This window comes from Manacus vitellinus, unplaced genomic scaffold, assembly GCF_001715985.3.
Source record: "Manacus vitellinus isolate BGI_N305 unplaced genomic scaffold, ASM171598v3 scaffold_6_pilon, whole genome shotgun sequence".
NCBI lineage: Eukaryota > Metazoa > Chordata > Aves > Passeriformes > Pipridae > Manacus > Manacus vitellinus.
This window is the reverse complement of record NW_021940750.1, coordinates 4246540-4267801: the sequence shown is the minus strand read 5'-3', so window position 1 is coordinate 4267801 and position 21262 is coordinate 4246540. Positions and strand designations below refer to the sequence as shown.

Sequence of the window (21262 nt, the reverse complement as noted above, 5' to 3'; positions counted from 1 at the left end):
CAAATTATTTCGAAAATATATTGAAATATTACACTAAAAATGGGATGTGCAGCTGCATTTCATTGATAAAGAAATTCAGATGCTGACTTATGATAAAGCATATCGAGGATCTCTTAGTAGCAGAATGAGAACTAAGAGTCCCATATCATCACTCCCTATGTGGATTGCTACACGTTCCTGACAAGCAATATTTGGCAAAGGAACAGAGCCTCCAGTTTTCAGGCATTCTCTTGTAAGCACTTACAAAGCAGCTGGATGCTATTATCTCTGTTCTAGACAGAAATTAAGGTCAGGTTTTCAAAGCTGATTGCTAAACAGAACCAAATTCAGCTGCATTAGGAATTTGAAACAGGTGTGCTAGTTCTCAGGTGTGCTTAATACCTGTGGCTTTCACAGAGTTTAGGGATTTAGCTTTGGGAAAGCATTGAAGGAGTTTCCTATCTTTGTACAGTGGAAACTTCATTAGAGTCAGTGTTTCTGTATTTAATCTTTTCATACTTACTGATGAACCCCAGGGACTGCGGGGAGTAGTTGCTGTGGTACTGGATAGCATCTAGTTTACAGCAGAAACTGGGTCTTTTGCACAGGATTTTCCCATGTGATGTGAGAGGGTTGTGCCACCTTTGTAAATGACTAAATAATTGATATTTTAGTACTGAAAATTCTGAGTCAGAATACAGTATGTGCAGGAAATGTTTGTCAGCACAGAAGAAGCACTGTGAATGCTTGATGGTATGAGCATGTATGAGTAAAAGACTGGAAGGACCCACTTAGTCCAGCTTCTGCTGGTGCAGGCATTTTAATTTAAATTCAGCCCCTTTTCTTCACCACACTTGCATTCTTGTTAGAATACTATTCTTAAAGTAGGTTTTATGAATCTTACAGGTACTAATGATAGTTTATTCCTTTGAAGTAAAGATTTGTGATGAAGATGGATTGTAACATGAAGCTCAACTTGGGGTTAGATAAGTAGCATATCATCAGCACTAAAATAGCTGTATTCTAATCACCATTGCTGCCTCTTACAGCACTGGTTTACCTGGTGGGATTCAACTCTACAATCCTATAGTTCTAAGGTGTTCTTTTCTGAAGTGAGAAAAATGTTGAGGGCACTGAGCTATGAAGGACAGTGTTGAATAGAGCAATCCAGGTTGTGTTAGGCAAAATTTTTCAATTAGTAAAAAACCAGCTTGTGAGGCCTGTTTTGCAGGCCTCTAAATAGGTCTATCTTCCACCTTCTACAGAAAAATTATGCTGCTGAAATGGAGCTGTAGTGCCCAGAACAGAGAAGAAAAGGCATAAATGGTCCAACAGCAAAGTGATTTGTGCTCTGCAAGAGAGATGAGTGTTTCCAGGTGTGCTGGAGGAATGGGGCAACATGGAGATAGAATACGGTTTGCTTATGCCCTAGGAAAATTATAATGTCCTTTGCAAAAGCAAAGAAGAAATCTAGGAGCTAGCAAAATCACATTATCCTTCCTCAGTTTTGGAATATGTATATTTTCAACAGCTTAAGACCTGACATCACATACTAGAAGAGCTTTCCTGAAGATAAATATTTGAGGCCCTAATTTTATAATTCATCTGAAATGAGGAGTTTCCAGCTGAAAGTACTTCAAACACTAAGCTGTGAGTATCAGTTGGTTATACTTAACAGGAGAAAAAGCAATATATTCAATATATTTAGCAGTCAGCACAGTTTGTTTTATTTATCTTGACTATCTTAAAAATGCTTTTACACAGGTATTTTCCAGGTTTATGTCTGCTTTTGAGATCTGATGGGCACGTATAGAAGATAGACACTTTATAACATTAACTCTGGATGCTCTCAAGAGTTAGAAATGTAGCAGTTTGACTGAATTTGGTTTATTGCATTGCTGGGATTTGAGAATAGCAGCAAGTCAAAGATTGTGTTATCTTGGAAATCTCCAAACTGTGGCTTTTTGACTGCATATTGTTGGTGAGATTCAAGAGCAGTTTCCATGCTGGAGCCATGTCATGCAGGCAGCCCTATAGTCTGTACTGGTACAGAAAATAATCTTCATATGCATTCTGGAGTCATACTGGATTCAACCTGCACATCTACTGCCACCTGATCTCCTAAGAGATTGATGGGATTCTTGGAAAGGCATTGTTCTCTCTAGTGTGCTATCCATGCCCAGACTTCCTCTGCCTTGTCTCTCTGATGTTTATGAACAGCAGCTGATTTCTAGACTCTTTTTATGAGTGGAATACATAAAGTAGGGGGAAAAAATAACTCAACAGGGAAATCTGAGAATCAGCCATGGTATCTTAGTGTCAGTTGATATTTAAGTCACACCTCTTAGACACCAATGTTCTACAGGGAAAAAAGAATTCAGATGGTCACTGTCTTTCTCCTGGAGACTTAAAAGAACTGGATACCTCATGTACAGTAAAATTAAAGCAGGGAAAGGACGAAGAGAAAAAGGTGACAGAATCGGAGTCCGTTGTATCTGAACCGGTGCTTTCTGACAGCTGTGGGATTGCCACAGCATCTTTTGCAGTTCTGCCATGCAAACTTAGCACCTTTCCTGGCTGCAGCAGAGAACTGAGACCTTACGCCTTTAACATGTTGCTTTTAAAATAGCTCATATATTTTTCAACAGTTACTAGAATCCATATAACTTGCCCATGCTTTTATCTCCAGGGCTAATATGCTAATATCCTATCTCCATAGTAACTTTACACTAGGTAAACCCAGGCCAATTTTTTTTTCTTCTAGAGCTACCATTACCAAGGCACAGCTCACTAGTGGAGAATAGTATGAAGGAGATGAAAGAGATGAAAGTTCCCTTTCTTGGCAATAATGGTCTTATCACATTTCACTAGGCTTAGAAAAAGGACTAACTGTACATGCTAATCCCCATATGCAGGCATAAAAGCATAAGTGCATGCATAAATGCAGAAGCACAGGGTTTTGTGTATGGGCACTGTCTCTTGAAAGCACATAAGCATACAAACATTAATAAGTATTTGCTCTGCAAGTTTTTGTTTAAGAGTGTCTGAGATCTGTAACAGGCATTTAAACAGTCTGTGCAAAATTCTTCTGTGTAGTTTTGTGGTAAGAGCAAGGCAAGAATCTCTTTCCTCCACCCCTTCTAATCCACTGCTGTGAGTTGAGTCCGAGATGGAACTGGATTCCTGTGAAAATGGTGGTTATGTATTTTACCATCAGCTCTGTAGCATTTTTGTGCACACTTTGTGTGCAACTTCAGTTAAATATTCAAAAATACAAGAAGATGTATCCTTTGACTCATGTCATGGCAGGCATTTTTTTTGTATGTGTTCCCCCATCATTCCTGTTCATGCAGCATCCCCTGTGCATGGTTTAATTCATGGTAAATTATTCCCTCATTCATGCAACTTTTGCTCCAGTTAATTATCTGTGAGCCTCTGTTCTTACTAAAGTGAAACCAGCACCTACAGAATGAAAGACAGTCCTCTAGAGTTCATTTATCATCTCTAAAAGTACTAATTTTTACACAACTAATTTATTGATCAAAGAGTAATGGGGTCAGTGTACTGGAACCTATCTGTCATTAGGAGAAATACTTATGCAGTTCTTTCCTGTTGAGCAGTCTAAAACTGGATACAAGTCAAGATGATACAGAATACATTGAGAGCACTGCTGATATCAAGTGAATCTCCTCTTTCGATAGCAGGTACTTTAGGACATCAGTCTACTTTTGCAACACAATTTGGATAAAGCCATATGATGGCACTTAATCAGGACGCACATTTGCAAATGTTGACAAGCATCTTAAATGTAGTGGTAGACACCTCTGCAGGTAGGGCTGTCTGCTGGGATGCAATTCAGCCTAACAGAACTGAGCTATAAGACAAAATCCTTGGAATCTCAGGGCTCTTGATACAGAAGGAACTACAAAGCTGGTTATAGATGCAGCAAAGCTCTGCAACCAGTATGCAGAAGTAACAACTAACAACCCGAGTCTATCTGCTACAGTACTTCTGATCTTAATTTCCCCCTGGTTCCCACTACTATCAGGAATTAGAGAGAATCTCTCTTCAGCTAATTTATAAATGTTCAATACTGTTTAGCTGCTTAATTGTGCACAGGCATCCCTATATGGAAACAATGAGCAAAGCAGTGACCTGAGATTGAGCATTTGAGGGAAGGAACTCTTAGCAGTGAAAGGGCAACAGGGAGAGCCTGAGGAATGTCTGTGTATTGTCCTTGACTTCTTAACTGATAGAAAGGTGGGCATGTGAAGAAGGCATGTTGCTTGGGCAGTAATGCCTGCTCAAGCTACACCATAGGGATGGTTTCAGGGTCCAAATACTCCATGTGAGAGAAGCCTTGAGGAATTCCTGGAGTGAATGTTAAGAACAGTATTTGTAGAGTAGGCCAAAAAATTAAAAAGCAAATCACCTTTCTACATATTTACCACTGCTATAAATAGTCAGAGGATAAGCTGGGAGAAGGTCTTCTTTAGAAAGACTCTAAATATTCCTGATAGACATGTTCAGGGTGGTATGACTGATCTAAAATACTGGATACTTCATGTCTTACCTACACTTAACCTACCACTGGCTTGAATAAAGAGCCTTGTTCTCCTTAACTGTGTCTGCCATCTCTGTTATAATAACTGGGAGAGGATTTTTGCTTTCTTCTCTTCTCCTCCTTGTCTTTGTCTCCTGGGACAGATGACTCACCTTTTCCCATCTGCAACTGTGGAACAATTTAATTTAAAGGGATGTGCACGTGTGGGCAATAGTGGCAAGATGGGATAAAGAAGATTATTTCACAGGAAGAATAGGGGAAAGGAAAATTCCACCTACTCAAAAAGCAGCACAGAAACTCAGCAGGAGTTATAACTATATATTAACCAAGTTAATATTTCATTAAGCCTTAACACTGTAAGATACCGTTTATGCTTGAATAAAAGTGTATCTCAGTTCAGGGTCACTAGTATTCTTTGAGGACCACAGATTCTGAGCTTGGAGGCTGCTAATTGATTTCTCATCCCTGTTGTTATCAATGTTGAGAAGAAACTTTATTCTGAAGAGGGGAGATCACAAAATGGATGATAAATTCATCAGAGGATATTGGCCAGAAGCATCGGTTAAAGGAAACACCATAACTCTGCAAGCATTAACATGTCAATGTCTCTTTCCTGTAAAAGAATTTATTCTCTGTGTAGGTGGAAAAGAAATACTTAAAACAAACAGATCAAAAATACCCTGAAAAGAAAGACACCACCACATAAATTCTATTGTTCATGAAAGGGGAGAAATATTACCTAGAGCCTTGTTCTGGCATCCTGAGAACAAATGACTGGTGCTTCCAAATGTCAGCAAAATCTACTAGCAGAGCTTTGCTATCTGTACAGCTCAGAGTCTTTGGCATGAGTTCAAAGTAAAAATTAATCTGAAATCTGAGAAGCTCATATGTGAATTCAGTTACGTATCCTGGCATTTTGCAAGACTTTGAAGCCTACATAAAAAATACATTGCCTTCGTGCTCTATCACTAAAGGCATTTAAAATACAGCAGCTTTGTTTAAGTGAATCCAAAAGTTCAAACTTGCTTATTTTCATGGTTTTTCCCTCATTAAAGTTATCAAAACCTGCTTTTATTGCAAAACGCATGGCTTTTTATGAAATGGAGCTTCCAGTTACTTTTAAGGCTGGATTTTGCTATTAATATCATCCGAGTTTTAATTTTGGAAACCTATAAGCATAGACGCTTTCAGTTTATTTGCTATAAAGTGATTTCAAATTTTGTTAGTTTATTCTTCTCAGTGATGCAAAAGTAACCATATGTTATATGAACAAACTGACTATATTTTAAAATTTAACTAAAATTAGTATCTTCTTCATTCTCAAAGAACAGAAATTCTAACTAAAAAGAACAATAATGTGAACTTTGGACAAAATAAAATTTTTGACCAGGTTGAGAATTAAATAGATGGGGTATCTGATACATTGCTATTGAACTGCAAAAGACTAGCCCTATGGAAATTAGTGGGAATTTTGTATGACTTCAGTGATGAAGTCATAAATTTAATCTCTGAATGCTCCTATTATCTAAGGAGCAGGAGGTGCAACTGTTTTAGTTATGCTTTTATAGTGGTTCTTCTTTATCATTTATGCCATCCTTCCATGTGGCAGCATTTTCTACCTAGTATGTACTGTGTTCTGCAGAGATGTGCATGATATGAGATGCAAGGCTGTAAGAAGTGTGTAGATTCCCTTGGTTTAGTCACCTTTGTGCCTTCAGAAACCTGAACTTCATTCCCAGAGAGAATTTTATGAATTCTCTGCTGGCGTTGGAATGTTCTCCAATATCAATCTACCCAAAGCAGGAAGTATCTCCCTACCTTACAGGGATGTTGTAAAGGTGAAGTCAGGAAAGAGAGAATGAGATGCTGCTGTACTGACAGCTATAGAAGCCTATACAATATAGAAATTCACTGTAGTTATCACAACACGAGTCCTTCACCAAGATGAAGCATGAGCAAAGGTTACTGCTTACATCTTTGCAAAGTTGTGGCTAATTTGTTTGCTGGGTGTTCTTGGGATTCTTGATAAGGCCAGTGGCAAATTTATTTTCTCAAGGTAAGGGAAATTTTTTTGATCCAGAACAGAGATGCCTGGAGGAGTTGCAAAAGCTACAGTCATTACTAATCAGCAGTTTCATTGTCTGGAAATAATTTCCTTTCTACCAGGACCCTTTAGGCCATAAGCCAACTACTGCCACCATATCATGACCACCTGTTACAATAATTATCACTGTGTATTGTTTTTCTGTCTTATACCACCTGGCATTTGCATTTCTTTTGGGCTGCATTATGCTTTTTAACAGCAGGGAATGTGAAGGCTGTTCAAATGTCACACAGGGCAAGTATGTGGCTTAAGAAACTAGAGATGAAAAAATCATGGAGGTAAACAGGGATAACAAGGCAGGGCCATTCTGTTTTATGATGCCAGTCACCTGTACTCAAGTGGCAATATTGAAAGGTGAAATAGAACCTTGCACAGTCTAAAACAGATGAATTATCTCTGTTTAAATGTTTGAGACAACCCGAGTGCTTTAAAATGATTGTGAGTTATCTCAATATGTTCAAATACATCTAAGGGAAAGCTCTATCACCGTAGGGGTGTGATTTGGACTTTCAGTTGTTGATCAGGTTTATTATCTCTGAGACAGTGTCTGGTCATCAGTGCTGAAATCTCATCTCCCAAGGTTAGTAAATGTGACAGAAAGAAACCATTATGTTATGCTGCACCTGAGGAGTGTGCTTTCTAGTCTACACAAAAAAAATATGCCTGAATATCACTCTTTCACACACACACACACACTCACCCCTTCACAAAGAATGGTAACTTTTATGAAATTCTTTCCTTTTCTTGTAGAAAGTTGTTCAGGAATGTACTGTGACCAAATCTGAAGGTCAAAATATTTTTTTAAAGTGAATATTTTTTTATGTGAACAACGCTTTGGTTATGATGTTTGAGACCCTCACCCTTCACTGAAAATTTTAGGTAGGCAAATCTCTTAGTGATCTGCTCTTCAGGAAGGCTGGGAAGGGAATTTCTGCATGAAAAGACATCATTTTTAATTTACAAACTGTGGAGTTCATGGAAACATCTACATTAGCCTTTTTGCTCAATAGAGACACACTTTTGAGGTGAATCTCACCGGATTGGGCCTGGAGTGCATTAAATGAATTAAATCCTTTTGGATGAAACTAAATTGGAAAAGCATATTCCAGGTGCACAGTTATCACAGGCCTTAATGGGCATTCAGTCTAAAGTATTAAAGCTTGTTCAAAGCAATCACCCCCTGAAATATGTATAATAAGGACTGTTGTGGTTTAAACCCAGCTGACAACTATGTGTCCTCAGCACTAAGTATTTCACTGAACAAAATCATACTTCATGATACCACAAATACCTACTATCTGCTAGTAGGTATTTTGTTAGGGAATAATTTTGATAGCTGCTGAAATAGTTTCAGGACTAAAGTACTTTCTTTGCTTGGCATAAAGTAAACAAATTGCTATTTCCCATTCTTCGTCCCCTCCCCCCATTGTCTATCATCCAGAATATTCTGATTTTTCAGCTGGAACATTATTTGAATGTTCTGCAGACATTGCAGACATTACTATCTAAAGTCAACTTGTTCAAAAGATTGCACTCATTTTGAGGGGCTTAGGAACCTCATGAGAAATAATTTTATGTTCATCTGAAGTTCTGAATTTTAAATGGAGAAATGAATAACGTAGAGAAGGGAAAAGATATTTTTCATTTCCTTTTTTTATACTTTAGGCAATATTATTTTATTGTAAATCAGGCTATAATTTACATATTAAACTCAACACAAACTGGATAGGAACTTGTTTCTACTCACCAAAATGTGGATTTGTATTCTGCAGTTAAAAATTTAATATAATCTAATTTTACTAATACTATTGGTAAGATTATTTGATATAAATTTTATTATTTGTGTTGAGGGAAGAAGTTATATTTTGATTACATTATTACAGTTAGTTTTAGATATCTAATGCATAGGGTAGTATCTCACACACATGTAGTAGGTGTGCTTACATATGCACACATATATACATGCATCTCTCTAGAGATTATTGTGGTATGGAAACCTTCCCTGAATTCTCTGGCTTCCACTACTGGTCTCCTGAAAAGATTCACATGCTTGAAGTGAAGTATGTGTATATGTGCATAAGAAATTATAAATTATGCTATGAGAATCTCTGCCAGGAAAGGGCTGCAGAATACTTCCTCTGAGAAGTGATGCAGATAATTATTTAAGGCACAGATGTGTTGTGAGAAGCAAAGGAAAGGAAACTCTCTAATTATTAGCCCATCTGGGGTGAAGGAATTACTTTCCTTGGTGTCTTTCAAGAGTTTCCTATTTAACTGAAAAATGGAGATGAGACTTATGGTACCACTCTACCTCTACCCTCTGAGGAGGTTCTGCAATTAGAAATGACAATATGAAACAAACAAAAAGTTAACCACTTTTCCTCCACTGTGCCCTGAGAGAAAGCATTTCTAGCCTTTAAGCAATGTAATTGTTCCTTTTAGGGTTTCTGATTTAATAGGGTCCTCAAGAATGCTTTAGAAGACATACGTGGCTGCCAAGGGCATATTCTTTAGAGAAGAAATTGCAACATGTCTTAGTCAAGAAGTTAAAAAAAGGAACAAAAGCAGGCTTTGCTCTTTTGGATTCAACCACTTGTTGAGTTGTAGTTATGTTCTCTACATATTAACTCAATATCACCTGTAGAATAATACAAAATCAGAGAAAAATTAACTCTTATCACCAGCATTTGCTTAATTTTTTTCCCTCTCTATTACTTCAAACCACTCTTCTTTTTATTTTGCTTTGTGTGGCTTCACTCTTTGCACCAACCCATCCCCTAGCAGAACACAATTCTATCCATGTGTGTGATTGTGCTAGATGATAGTTTTAATGCAATACACAAGAAAGAAAACTCTACATACTGAAGATTATTTCCAGATTCTTTTATCTTTGCCACCAAACTGCACTCCCTCATATGAAGCAGCAGCACTGGGTACAGCCCCATCCCACAAGCTGGAGCCATGCTCCAGCGGCTGAGGATAATGTGCAGAGACAGCTAGAAAGCCCCAAGCCCTTCTAGTTACCCAGCACTTGACTTAAGATCGATTGTCCAGAGAAGGGCAATGAAGCTGGTGAAGGGTCGGGAGTGCATGTCCTATGAGGAGTGGCTGAGAGAGCTGGGGTTGTTTAGCCTGGAGAAGAGGAGGCTCAGGGAAGACCTTACTGCTCTCTACAACTCCCTGAAAGGAGGCTGTAGCCAGGTGGGGGTGGGGCTCTTCTCCAAGGTAACTAGGAATATGAAAAGGAAACGGCCTCAAGCTGCGCCAGGGGAGGTTCAGGCTGGACGTTAGGAGGAATTTCTTCACTGAAAGGGTGATTAGATACTGGAATGGGCTGCCCAGGGAGCTGGTGGAGTCATCGTCTCTGGAGGTGTTTAAGAAAAGACTGGACGTGGCACTTGTGGCCATGGTCTAATTGACACGGTGGTGTTCGGTCACAGGTTGGACTCGATGATCTTAAGAGGTCTTTTCCAGTCTAACTGATTCTGTGTGATTCAGTGAACGCCGGCGAGCGTGCAGTGAGGGCAGAGCCCGAATACCTGGCTCCCCACCCTCAAGGCTGCCTGGAATCCTGCCTTCGCTGCAAGTCCTCGCCTCCGCATCTCCCGGAACAACCCTGATTGCTCCGAGCCCCCCACCAACATGGCGCCCCTGACCCCCGCGCTTCCTCTTCCGCCGTTTCCATGGGGCCTGCCCCCGCCCAGCCTCCCCCGCCCCCGGTGTGTGTTTACATCGGGCAGGGGGCGGAGCCCCAGCGGGGGGAAGGGGGGCCGCAGCCGACTGCCCCCGCCCTCCATCCGCTGGGCGGTGCTCCGAGACGCGGCATGAAGTGATGCTGAGGGCTGTCCGTCGCGGGGGGGTTCGCCTGGACCGCGGCGGCTCCCGGCGGCGGCGGCGGGGCGGCCGGGCCCATCGGTACCCAGCGGCGGATGGTGGCCGTGCGCTTCGCGTAACGAAGTACACAACTTCCAGAAGCTTCCAACTTCGCGGGGGATGTGGTGTCTCTTCTTGGAACTGTCTCCCGAACGACTCCCCCCTTCTCTCCATTAAAAGCCTTATGGTTTCCTGCGGCACTTTGGGAGCCGGGGGAGGCTGCCCGCGCCTGCTGCCCTCCTGGGCTGCTGTGTCCCTGCTTTCCCCGGGCGTCTTCCCTCATCCACAGCATCTCGTAGGCGTTTCACTCCTCTGGCAGCCCAGGAGTTCGTGCCTTTGATGCGCGGCCGGGAGTGGCTACAGAGCTCACTGTGCTGCTTCTCTCTTAGGCCCTTCCGAGAGTGTGGGGGAGATCGTCGCCTTTCTCCTTAGTTTGCTGTGGAAAACTATTAGGATAGAGAGTATTTAACCTGAACCGGCTGTTGGCTTCGGCGCCGTGGGAGAGGTGGACGCCGAGACTGGCTGGGCTATGAAAGTAATATACAGGCTATCAGATGCGAGGTTGTGTCTTCGGTTGTGTTGGTTAGGAAGCAGCAGCGCTGTGGTATTGATTTTTATCCGGTTTATGTTGTCATATCTCTTTAATTTTCATGTGTACGACTTTTGAAATGGTTTCCTTTTGTTATTCAGTCTGAAACAGACGGCTCGCCAGGCATTCCCTGTCTCCTGAATTTGTCTAGCAGTAGCTAGGTGGTAAGCTCTTTGAAGCAGAAACTGTATGTAGCTATGGTCTGTACCTGTCCCGGTGGAGAAATTTGGTTCGGGCCTTTCTCCAAGCATCTGAATCAAATAAGTATGTGTTAAAAGTTCACCAGCTTGTGCAGGGTTTGGATTCTGGGCAGTGCACGTGTGTCAGTCACTTGGGTAAACAATCGTCTCTGTGAACAAGAGGCTCTTAACCATAAATGTCTGCACAGCTGAAGATGAAAGAAAAGGGACAGCTTCTGAGTATGTGAAATAAATATACATGAAAAGAACATCTCCTTCTATGCAATGTTATATTTTGTTGTGCATTCATTCAAAGCCTGGTAATAAAAAGTATATTTTTTTCTTTCTATTTGAATGCTTATTAATTGAAATAGTGTAGGATAATAAAAATATGTATTGAGACAGTGGCAAACAGCACTATGGTTTTGGGTTGGTGTTGACTTATATTGTAAAATAAAAACTTCAGAGTGCAGTCTGAACAGTACATCCAGTTTGAGGCCAAAACTGAAAAGATTTCCTTTAGCTTCTGTTTTATTGCATGCAGAGTAAACATCTGCTTATTCCTGCTAAGCCCATTACTTCTGCCAAATTCCTCTTTTACCCCACTAGAGTGGGGAAAGCTCATGCCTATTTTAGATGGGCTCACTCAAAATACAAGAAGATGTGAGCGAAGTTATGTTCTGATTGCAAGGAAAATGTGTGTGTTTAGGGGGAAAGTTTGGGGTTTTTTTAACCAATCATTTTTCAGGTATAAGCACTGTGTAAGAGCTTTTCAATATAAAAGCACTCATAGCTTTTCCTTTGACATGGTAATTTCTTTCCATATGTGCTGCCTCTTGCTGTAGCAATTGCTTAAAGTTTTCTCTGGGTAAGATCATTGCAGATGATGCATGACTTAAAATCTTAAGCTGGGACTGTGGATAATTACCTTTTCAGTTAAGAAGTGGAATGCATCAAAGTGTGTAGTTTTTTTTACTCCTTTGAAAGGGTAAGGAGAGGAGAAGTGAGGAGAAGGAAGAGGTGTCTGTGTAGTGTGGGAGTTGGATCTGAATCCCTTTTATGGGCCTGCTCACAAATAGTTCAGTGTGACTTTAAAACAAATGAGTTGTTGATCGTTACAAGGAATACAGCAGAACTAAGCTTTCTGAAAAGCTACAGTGCCGATTTCTCTCTGAATTGTTGTCACCTCTTGGGAACTACACTTGAATTTGTGTGTTTTAAGCAGCATTAGTTTTGATACTGAGCTCATTGATGATGGTTAGCAGGTTGCTGAGAAGGCAGAGCAGTCAAAAGAAAACAGGTTAATACTATTGTATATAAAGATGGTCTGCCTACTTTTGGGAGGGAAGAAGCAGGCAAAGGGAAGTAAGTGGTAACATCAGGTGAGTTCTCTGGAAGCGATCCTTTCAGGATCCATTACTAATGTCTGATCCTTGCTGAAGAAACTGAAGCTTGATGTATTTTGTTTTTAGGTCAATCAAATAATATAAGTATCCTGTTAAAAAGGTAGAGTGAAATAAAGTAGTGTGGCAAAGCAGTGCTTTAAAACTTGAGGTGTTGAAACTGAACTGGATTCAAAATAGTCTTTGTGTACTTTTTTCCTGTTCGCATCTCTTTCAAGCAGTGTCAGTGCTGAAAGATAGTATCTCTGGGCCTGTCCGGGCTATGCAAAATAGAAAACTGGTTAAAGCCCCTATTTCCTGCACTATAGAACAGGAATGAGAGGCAGTCAGCTTGACAGTGGACCATTTCCATATGTAGGAACACATATGTATTAATATGTCAAGAATGTTTTCTTTCTGTCAAGGGCAGATCGTCTTGATGGCAATGAAATACACCTTTTCAGGCTGCATTAAGAGCCTGGGTAACATGTCTGTCTAGGAGTGGGGGGGGCAGTTTCATTTCTTAGGGCAGGGGGGAGATGACCAAATCCCCACCTGTCCATCACAATAAACCACTAATTACTGTCCCACAATACAGTACATTTCCAATCTTATTGTGTTGTGGCTGGACACTGGATTTCTCAGGTCTTAGGCAACACTGGAAAATGTTCTTGCATCCTTGCTAACTGAACCTCTTTGTGCCGTATCTTCAACTGGTGAATTGGTTGGGGCATTAGGATAGTCCCTGGTGGTTACCTGGTATGGTTGCTGCTGCATTGACTGCTTCTGACACTGCTCCTGTCACTGGTCTAACTTTAAGCCAAAATCAGAGGAATGAAAAGCATCTAGAGTGTCAGGTTCATACTGATATTCTTATTTGTGAAGGCAAGCTCAAGATGTGGTTTCAGTTAAGTAACTGCTCCCCGTTTTATTAAATAGAAGTGACTCTCCAAAGTAGAATGAGAGCTTGTGATGCTTTGACATGTGCTGCGTTTAAGTTATATATTTTGGGATAAGACAGGTGTCATAAATGGGACATTCCGCTGAGAAACTTACAGCTGTATTTAAGAGAATGACTTTCTGACTGCCTGTGATACTTGGTCTTGGCAGATGTATTTCAGAGATCAGATAAAGGCAAGATATTTTGAAGATGCAGCATCAAAAGTAAAGGAAAGCCCAAGTAAGTGTTTTTCTTGCTTATATTTACAGGCAGCTCTGTTCCTTAAGAATGTCATGGATTGTCCTGTCAAGATGATGTATATGTTACTTTTTTTTTACATGTCTCCTATCCTGTTTAGCAGGACTCTTGACAGTTGAAATGAAAAGTACTTGGGAAAGGAACAGCTTATAAAAAGAAGAGACAAGAGGTATTGCTTTCTATGGAGTATACAGTAATATATTGTTTTCCTAGTATTTTTCCTAAGTGTATTCTAGGAAGCAGGAGGAGCATGAATGTAAGTGATAGAGTAAAAGGGAACATGGAGTGTAGATTCTGTAGATCATTTTGATGTAAGTATTTGCCTAAGATTGGTCACATCTGTTTATTGATAAACCTTACAGACTTTGTGGTGTTTTCCTTCTTGCAGTGTTTCAGCTGAATTTCAGAGAGATGAGAAGAGGTTACATACCTTCAAAGTTCTGGGCAAGGCACATTCTTACATAGCTGAGGGCAGTAGTAGAGCTCCTAAGCTTGATAAGAAATGTTCCTGGTTGAACTTTCTGGAAGACACAGAAGTGGCTTTTGCTGGTGTTGGCAAATCTTACAATCTTAATACGTCTGCAGAGCTGCTTAAGGTCTAGTGCAATTCTTGAGCTTCCTTTCAATCTAAAAACATTTTGGAGGATGAACCTGTATACCTCAGAGATCCTCAAAAGTAAAAGGCAGCAGTTACCAAAAGCTATTGCTGCCCAAATGAATTCTTACTTTTTAGTTGTGTTGCTTGTGTTCTTAATGATCAAGTGTTTTCTCTCTCAGATGGCTGTTTAGCTGCTGAGTATAGTAACTCTGTTTGGAATCTTGTATGCAGCAAGCTGTGATCTTTCTTACTACTTCTTGGAGTGAATTTGGAAGAAAATGAGATCTCTATGAAGCCTGAAATAAAAGGGGTGTTATTGCTGACATTACTTCTGGCTGTCAAGTTTTGACATGTGGGTTAGGTGTGAAATTGGAGGGCTTGATAGTATCAGATGATGTAGTTTTTGTTCTGTAGAGTTAGTAAATATTTTATCTGAAAGGTTTCTGGTTTAAAACACTACAACAATAAATGCATAGAATGACATGCTACACTCAAAGAGCTCTGATCTGAGTTCAAAACTCATTTGTAAGGAAGGAAATACTTAACTACCTAGCCATCAACAAAAAAAATTTAAAAGTTATGCTGTAAGTACATCATATTTCAATGTCCCAGCTAATTCCTAAATGTTTGATATTTTGCAGAAAATGCATTTTGAATTTCCTAGTGAAATAAGGAAACAGAAATAAGTTCTGTCCTGAATAAAATATTTTCTATTTATCTTCAATTTCTAGCATTTAAAATGACTTTTAGGGTTTTTGAAGCAACTTTTAACTTCAAATGGATTTGCAGCTTTTATTGTCTAATTTTTAAAAATGAAATTAAGATTTTGGCAAGATGACTTGTGTTTCAAAGTCTTCCAGTGATGTCTCTTGTGACTCTTTTTTAGGGGAGAGTGCTTATATTTTTCAAGCTGGCTATATGCTTATATGCTTTGAATTCAAGTCTTACTGTAAAAATTCCTATCTTCTAGCTTTGAAAGCCCTTGAAAAAATTACTTAAATTTCAGCTCATTAAAGCTAAAACAGTAGTAGTACACTTCTAAGGAAATAGAAGTCAGGTCATATGAAACCACAGTTACAGAATACTGTTTAATGCATCTTTCTATGAGTTTGTGTTTTTTTTCGTTTTTTTTTTTAATTGTGGCTCCACTGAGGATAGTGAGAAGGGTATTACATTTTAAGTCTCTACCATGGTTAAAATCTTAACAACCTCTGTTATGTATGCGTATATTACTGGGCAAAGGACTTCCCATTTTTATGTCAGACAAATTCCTCATGCTGTCTGCAGCTTTCTAGAGTGGTACTTCTGCATCTCACTAGGAAATGGAGAATATTCTTTCTGCAGAGTGCATTATCTCGTTTCTTTAGTCAAACTGGCGTTAATCATTAAATCCATCTGTCAAGAACAGGCTAGAAAAAACACATTTGTAGTACGTTTGCTAAGTGTAGTTATGGAGGAAGTGCAATAAAACTTCAGGCCATTAAGTCTTATTATTGCTTGCCTTTGGTTCACCAGCTCAGCTGTCTGAGTGATTTCCCCCCTCCCCAACAAGAGTCTGTTGACAGACAGTGAATGACTGGCAGGATTTAGGAAGACTTCTTCCCACTGAAATTATCTAAATCAGTCAACAGTTATCAATAAGAGTTAATTGATATTTTGAGATTTCATTATTGGTATTTAATTGTTCTGAGATTGGTTTACTGGGATACAAAGTCGTGCTTTGGTCCTGCATCATTCTGTGCCAGGCTTGTCTCTGTTTCAGAAGGATCTGTAGGTGTTTGTGTAATAACTCTTTTTCCTATGCCCCCAACTTGAACAATTCAAACAATTGTTTCATCATTCATTTGTTCATTTGTTTGTTTACACTTTGCCTTCATGTAACTTTTTTTTTTCCAAACAAATGCAATTCAGCACAGTCAGGTTTTGAATATAAACTTCCCTGTGGGGTAGTAGTTTAAAGTAGAATTGACAGCAAATTGTTCAGCGTGTTTCAAGGTGGCTTTACAGCCTTCACACTGCTGCATGGCTCCCTTCTGATAATTGCGCTAGTTAAACTGCTTGGAGTGAGTGAGGAGTGTTCTCTTTGGGCCACATTGGTTCATGATCAAATGAAATGTGGTTTGTTTGGTTTGTTTTTTGAAAACCACTCTTACATTCTTCCTGTGCTGGCATTGATTTAGTATGTAAAGTTCAGATGGAAAATAAACGGTCGATCAAGACAAAATTCAGTATAATAATTCAAAATCCTGAACTGTCTGATCTACCCCCGAGCAGACTGTATTGGCTGTTTGCTGTATAAATGGTGTCATCTGCCCTGTATAAAGCGTGAACGTAAAAAGTGTAAACCAAGCTGTTTACTGGCATACTGAATGGAGAATAGATTGTGGTGTCATTAGTGCTGTTAAAAATTTACTTATGCCAAATAAACCCTAATTTGGATTATTGATGGTACAAAAGTGTTTTCTTGATGTAAAAATAGGGTTTGGCTGTTCTGCTGAGAATAACAGAACTCAATCTTGATTTGGCATTTGTGACATTAAAACTCTCCTTGCCTCTTTTCTCCACTTCTTTTGTTAAGACAAAATTAAGTGTTGTTAAAATCATAGCCTCCCTAATGTGTTTTTCCAGATTTGGAGATGAGCAAGTAAGCTTTTTTAGTTCTTTCTTACAATGTACTTTGAACAGAGTGGTATAATTTTACACTACTGTCATCCTCAGCATTTCTATTTCTGTACTTTCCTTTAGTGTTCTAGGGAATTTATAACTGCAACTCAAATTGCCCTTGGGCTAAAACCTGGCACAGAAACTCTCATAAATGAACTTTGTTCTGCCAAATTAAAAGCGAAGCATCCATCAAGAGGCTTTCTTAAACATAGAGGAAAGTGAAATAAAATTGTTTATGGTTGCAGATCAATTTTATTCTCTCTGCAGGAAAAATCCAGCTGACTTTGGAAACCCCTGAGGTGTGGGTGTGCAATCAGTAGTGATGACGGATTCAGTGGGATGTTCCTATTGCATTTAAAAAAATTTCAGTGAAAGTCTTAATTCCCCAATATGCAGAAAACTCATTGCTGAAATAAAAGCTACAGCTGCAACAGATACCTACCTAACAAAGGCACAGTGATAGTTTTAAACTTCCACTGTCTGAGTGTGCTTATCTGAGCAGTAGAGAATAAGGAGATGGCTAGGTAGTTATGTGCTTCAGCTGAAGTTAAGTACCTGTAGATCCTCAGCTCCCTGGAAAATGATGTCATCATGTTGAACTACCTACCCAGTGGCTGGTTGTTTAATTTTTTATTTTTTTTTTAATACCCAACCCTATTGTTTTCTGTTGGTATTGAGACTTTATGTAATTGTGTAGAAGTAGACAGGGCATTTTGAGACACAAGCCACTTTCAGATATGGAAGATGGAAAAATTTAATTCATGTAAACATGAAATTCAAAGATAACTTAACAAACTGTCCTGTATTTGGGGATTATTTGTTTCTTCCCAGAGACCCACCAAGTCCTGTAATTCTTTAGTGGTGCATCTAACCTTTATAGTTACCAGTTGAGATGTATTTGATGATATATAAAAAAAAGGTGTTGGACCTGTGCTGGGAAGCTTACAAGTGAGATCACAGATGTGGAGGGGTGAAGCCTAGGCTGCCATTAATTTTCCTCTGCTAAATTGCTTTGTTGGAATTGTGCCTACATAGAATACCATGTCTGAAAGTCAGTATTGGGCAGAACATCATGGCCAGGCTTCGCAAACGAAGATTTGGGGAGGGCTCTACCCACGTTTGTTACAAGTGTGCTGGTGGCTAAAAAGGCCAATATGAGATAGACACGTCCAGTTGCAAAAGGCACAGCAGAAAGACTCCTTGGGTGGTATATTCTGCAAGGCACGATTCTTTCTGTGTTGTCTTTTCTCCTCAAGAGTGACCCTGCGTGCGTTCTCAAAGGCATCAGCTGCGTTATAGATGGTGTGTCTCCAGGCCTCCCGATTGGAGGCAGAGTAGACCAGTTATGGTGATCAATATGGCCAAGGCTGAGATGTTGTTTCAGGGAGTCCTTGTATCTTCTCTTTGGGGCTCCTCTCTTGCGGCAGCTGGGTGGCGAGTTCACCATAAAGCAAGATCTTAGGGATGCGGTGGTCCTTCATCCTGGAGATGTGCCCTGCCCAGCGCAGCTGTGTTCTCAGCAACATGGCCTCTATACTTGTGACTGCTGCTTGCTCTAGAACAGACGTGACAGTCACATGATCTGACCAGTGGATGTTTAGGGGTTGTGCGGAGGCAGCGCTGATGGAAGCGTTCTAGGAGATGCAAGTGGTGGCAGTAAATGACCCATGATTTGGATCCATATAAGAGAGTAGACAACACTATGGCTCTGTAAACACTGATCTTGGTACTTTTCTTCAGGTGTTTATTTCGCCAAACTCTTTTATGAAGCTTTCTGAAGGCATTGTATGCCTTTGCTAACCTGTTGTCTGTCTCTCCGTCAATCTTACCATCCGAGGAGATGTAATTTAGGCAGGCAATTGAGGATTTGCATGGAGAGAAATAAGCCTGACCTTGTGGGCTCTTAAGGAGAGGCTTTATGAGGAATGAAGCAGTTTCTTAGAGTGAAAGAAGTGAGATTCTAGGCTCAAGTCCAGAATGCAAATGAATGTGAAGATTAATGTCATAAAGGAAAAACTGGAGTAAAGTGTTCAGGAGGAAGAATGGAAATATGAAGATTTAGGTCAGGAAATAAATACCATTTTCAGTGGCAAATGCACAGGGAAAGTAGTAGCTAAAGCTGCAGATCTTAGAATTACTTCTAAAGGGTAGTCTCAGAACTGAGACAGTAAACTGCTGCTAAAGCCATGACTTTACATTCCTCCAGCTTCTGTTCTGAAAGCAGAAAAAGATTACTGATAAAATTGAGTATAATGGAGAATAGTATTTATATTGTGTATTTCCTTTTGATTTTGCTTATGTAGTGAATTTTTTTAATGTCTTTCAGGAGTTCAGTAGGAATGGCAAGAAATAAGAGAATTGTAAGATTTGTGGTTCTCTGAAGGTGAATAAAGGAAACTTGAAAGTTATTTGCCCCAAACTCATTTAATTTCTTTAATAATTTCTCACAGAATATATTCTTTTTCAACCTTTGATTGCCCTCCCTCATTGTTGCCCTTCTTGGCCTTAGTTTTGGCATTTTGCTATTCCTTAGCAAAATGAATTCCTGACCCAGTGAACAGTAAATTGACAGACTCTATTTCAATTTAAGATTATATACCATAATTAATGTAATGCTTTGTACAAAAGTAGAGTCTAAAAGGCCTAACACTGGAGCTGGCTTTTTGCTTTTTTCAAGATGACCTGTAGGGACTTTTTAGAAAGCTTGGCAGTTTCCAGTGTTGACTTACCTGTTTGGAGCAATTGTTATGACAGTCTCATATATCTGTTGACTTATATGCAAACTGGACTGATACTGATTGACTGGTGTTGGGGTTGCTCCTGAACTATGTGGGTATTTTGAGTACTTAATACTCTGCTGAGACTGAGATAGTATAGGCTCTTTTTATGATTGAACATGCTGAAATCATTTGTTAGTACAAATGTGGTGATAAATGGAGCTCTTGTTTTTGGTGTCTTAAACATAACTTAATACCTTTTGGAAAATTCTAACCCTGATTGGATAGGAACTTACTTTCTGTCATGCATGGATTTATCACAGCACTTGATACAGTCTTTAAATATACTGAAAATACAAGCATATCACCAACGTTCTGGTCAGAATTACTCTCAAAAGTATTGTATCCCATGGAAAAACATGAGGTATACTGTGAAATGCTTGTAGCTGATTTGTCACTCTTGTTTAGTTCAGTCCTCTCTATCCATAAATACATAGCCTTCTATGAAACATAGTAAAAGACAGCAAATAAACACTAATTTACCAAGTCACATCAGTGCATAATATTGGAGTTAAACTGCACTGTAAGGTCAGTAGTCATACAGTGTGATCAGAACAGAGGATTGTAAGTTCCTCAGGCAGTTTCTGTGGGAATCTGTGTATGATTTGCCTCTTGATCTTTATCATTTGCTGAATTCATATGAAGTTTTTCAGCTTTCTTGGAGTTCATTGAAATTGTTTGCAGGGACAGAGTAAACTACCTTGAAATCATCACATCTGTTAACTTCATTTTGGAAGGGTGGGTATTTCCTCTGCTTGAGTTCACTTGTTTCTGTTCAGCTTGAATCTTGGGTTAAAATATGACATAGAAAAATTGCCACTAAATCTTAATAGTGCTCACAATCAGAAACTCATCAAGTTCTGAAAGGAATTGTACGAACTGCTTCCTAGTGAGAACAGGGACTCTTTTTGGAGAGCCAGGGGATTTTTCTTTCATGTTCCTAGGCTCTGTGCCATAACCTATTTCTGTAATAATACCTATTTAAGTTGGTGCTCCTTCAATGACTCTAGTGAGGAATGTCACCACATTCTTAATTAAAAACCCTAAATAATTGAAAGAGTATTATACAGGTAATATCTGCTCATGTTCCTGAATTGTCTTCCTGCATCCTAGCAAAAGAAATCTGTGTACATTCCTTCTGCCACAGTTGCGGTTCCAGAAGATTATTATGGAATCTGCAAGTCAATAACTTACACAGCTGTGTGCATCCCATTCCCCTACTCCTTTGTCATGTATTCTTAATGAAAAACCAAAACATAACCGATGCCTCATTCTTGAAATAATAGTGTTTAAAAAAAACAAACGGTGAGACCAACAACTTTAACTTAGTTATAAACCTTCTTAGAAGACAACTT

General features: G+C 39.4%; 1 protein-coding gene across 2 annotated transcripts in view; it reads left to right on the top strand.

Annotated features, from left to right (window-relative positions):
• The window catches only part of LOC103754042 (transmembrane protein 263), a 222690-nt gene that overhangs the window by 4158 nt on the left and 197270 nt on the right, over positions 1–21262 (top strand). The window contains exon 1 of one of the 2 annotated variants that reach the window (XM_018082934.2): positions 10654–10815. The exons of the other annotated variant lie outside the window; for it this stretch is intronic. Coding sequence (XP_017938423.1) covers positions 10705–10815 — 111 coding nt within the window. The 5' untranslated portion in view covers positions 10654–10704. Of the gene's footprint in view, positions 1–10653; positions 10816–21262 lie in introns of those variants that run through there. 2 annotated transcript variants of the gene reach the window in all.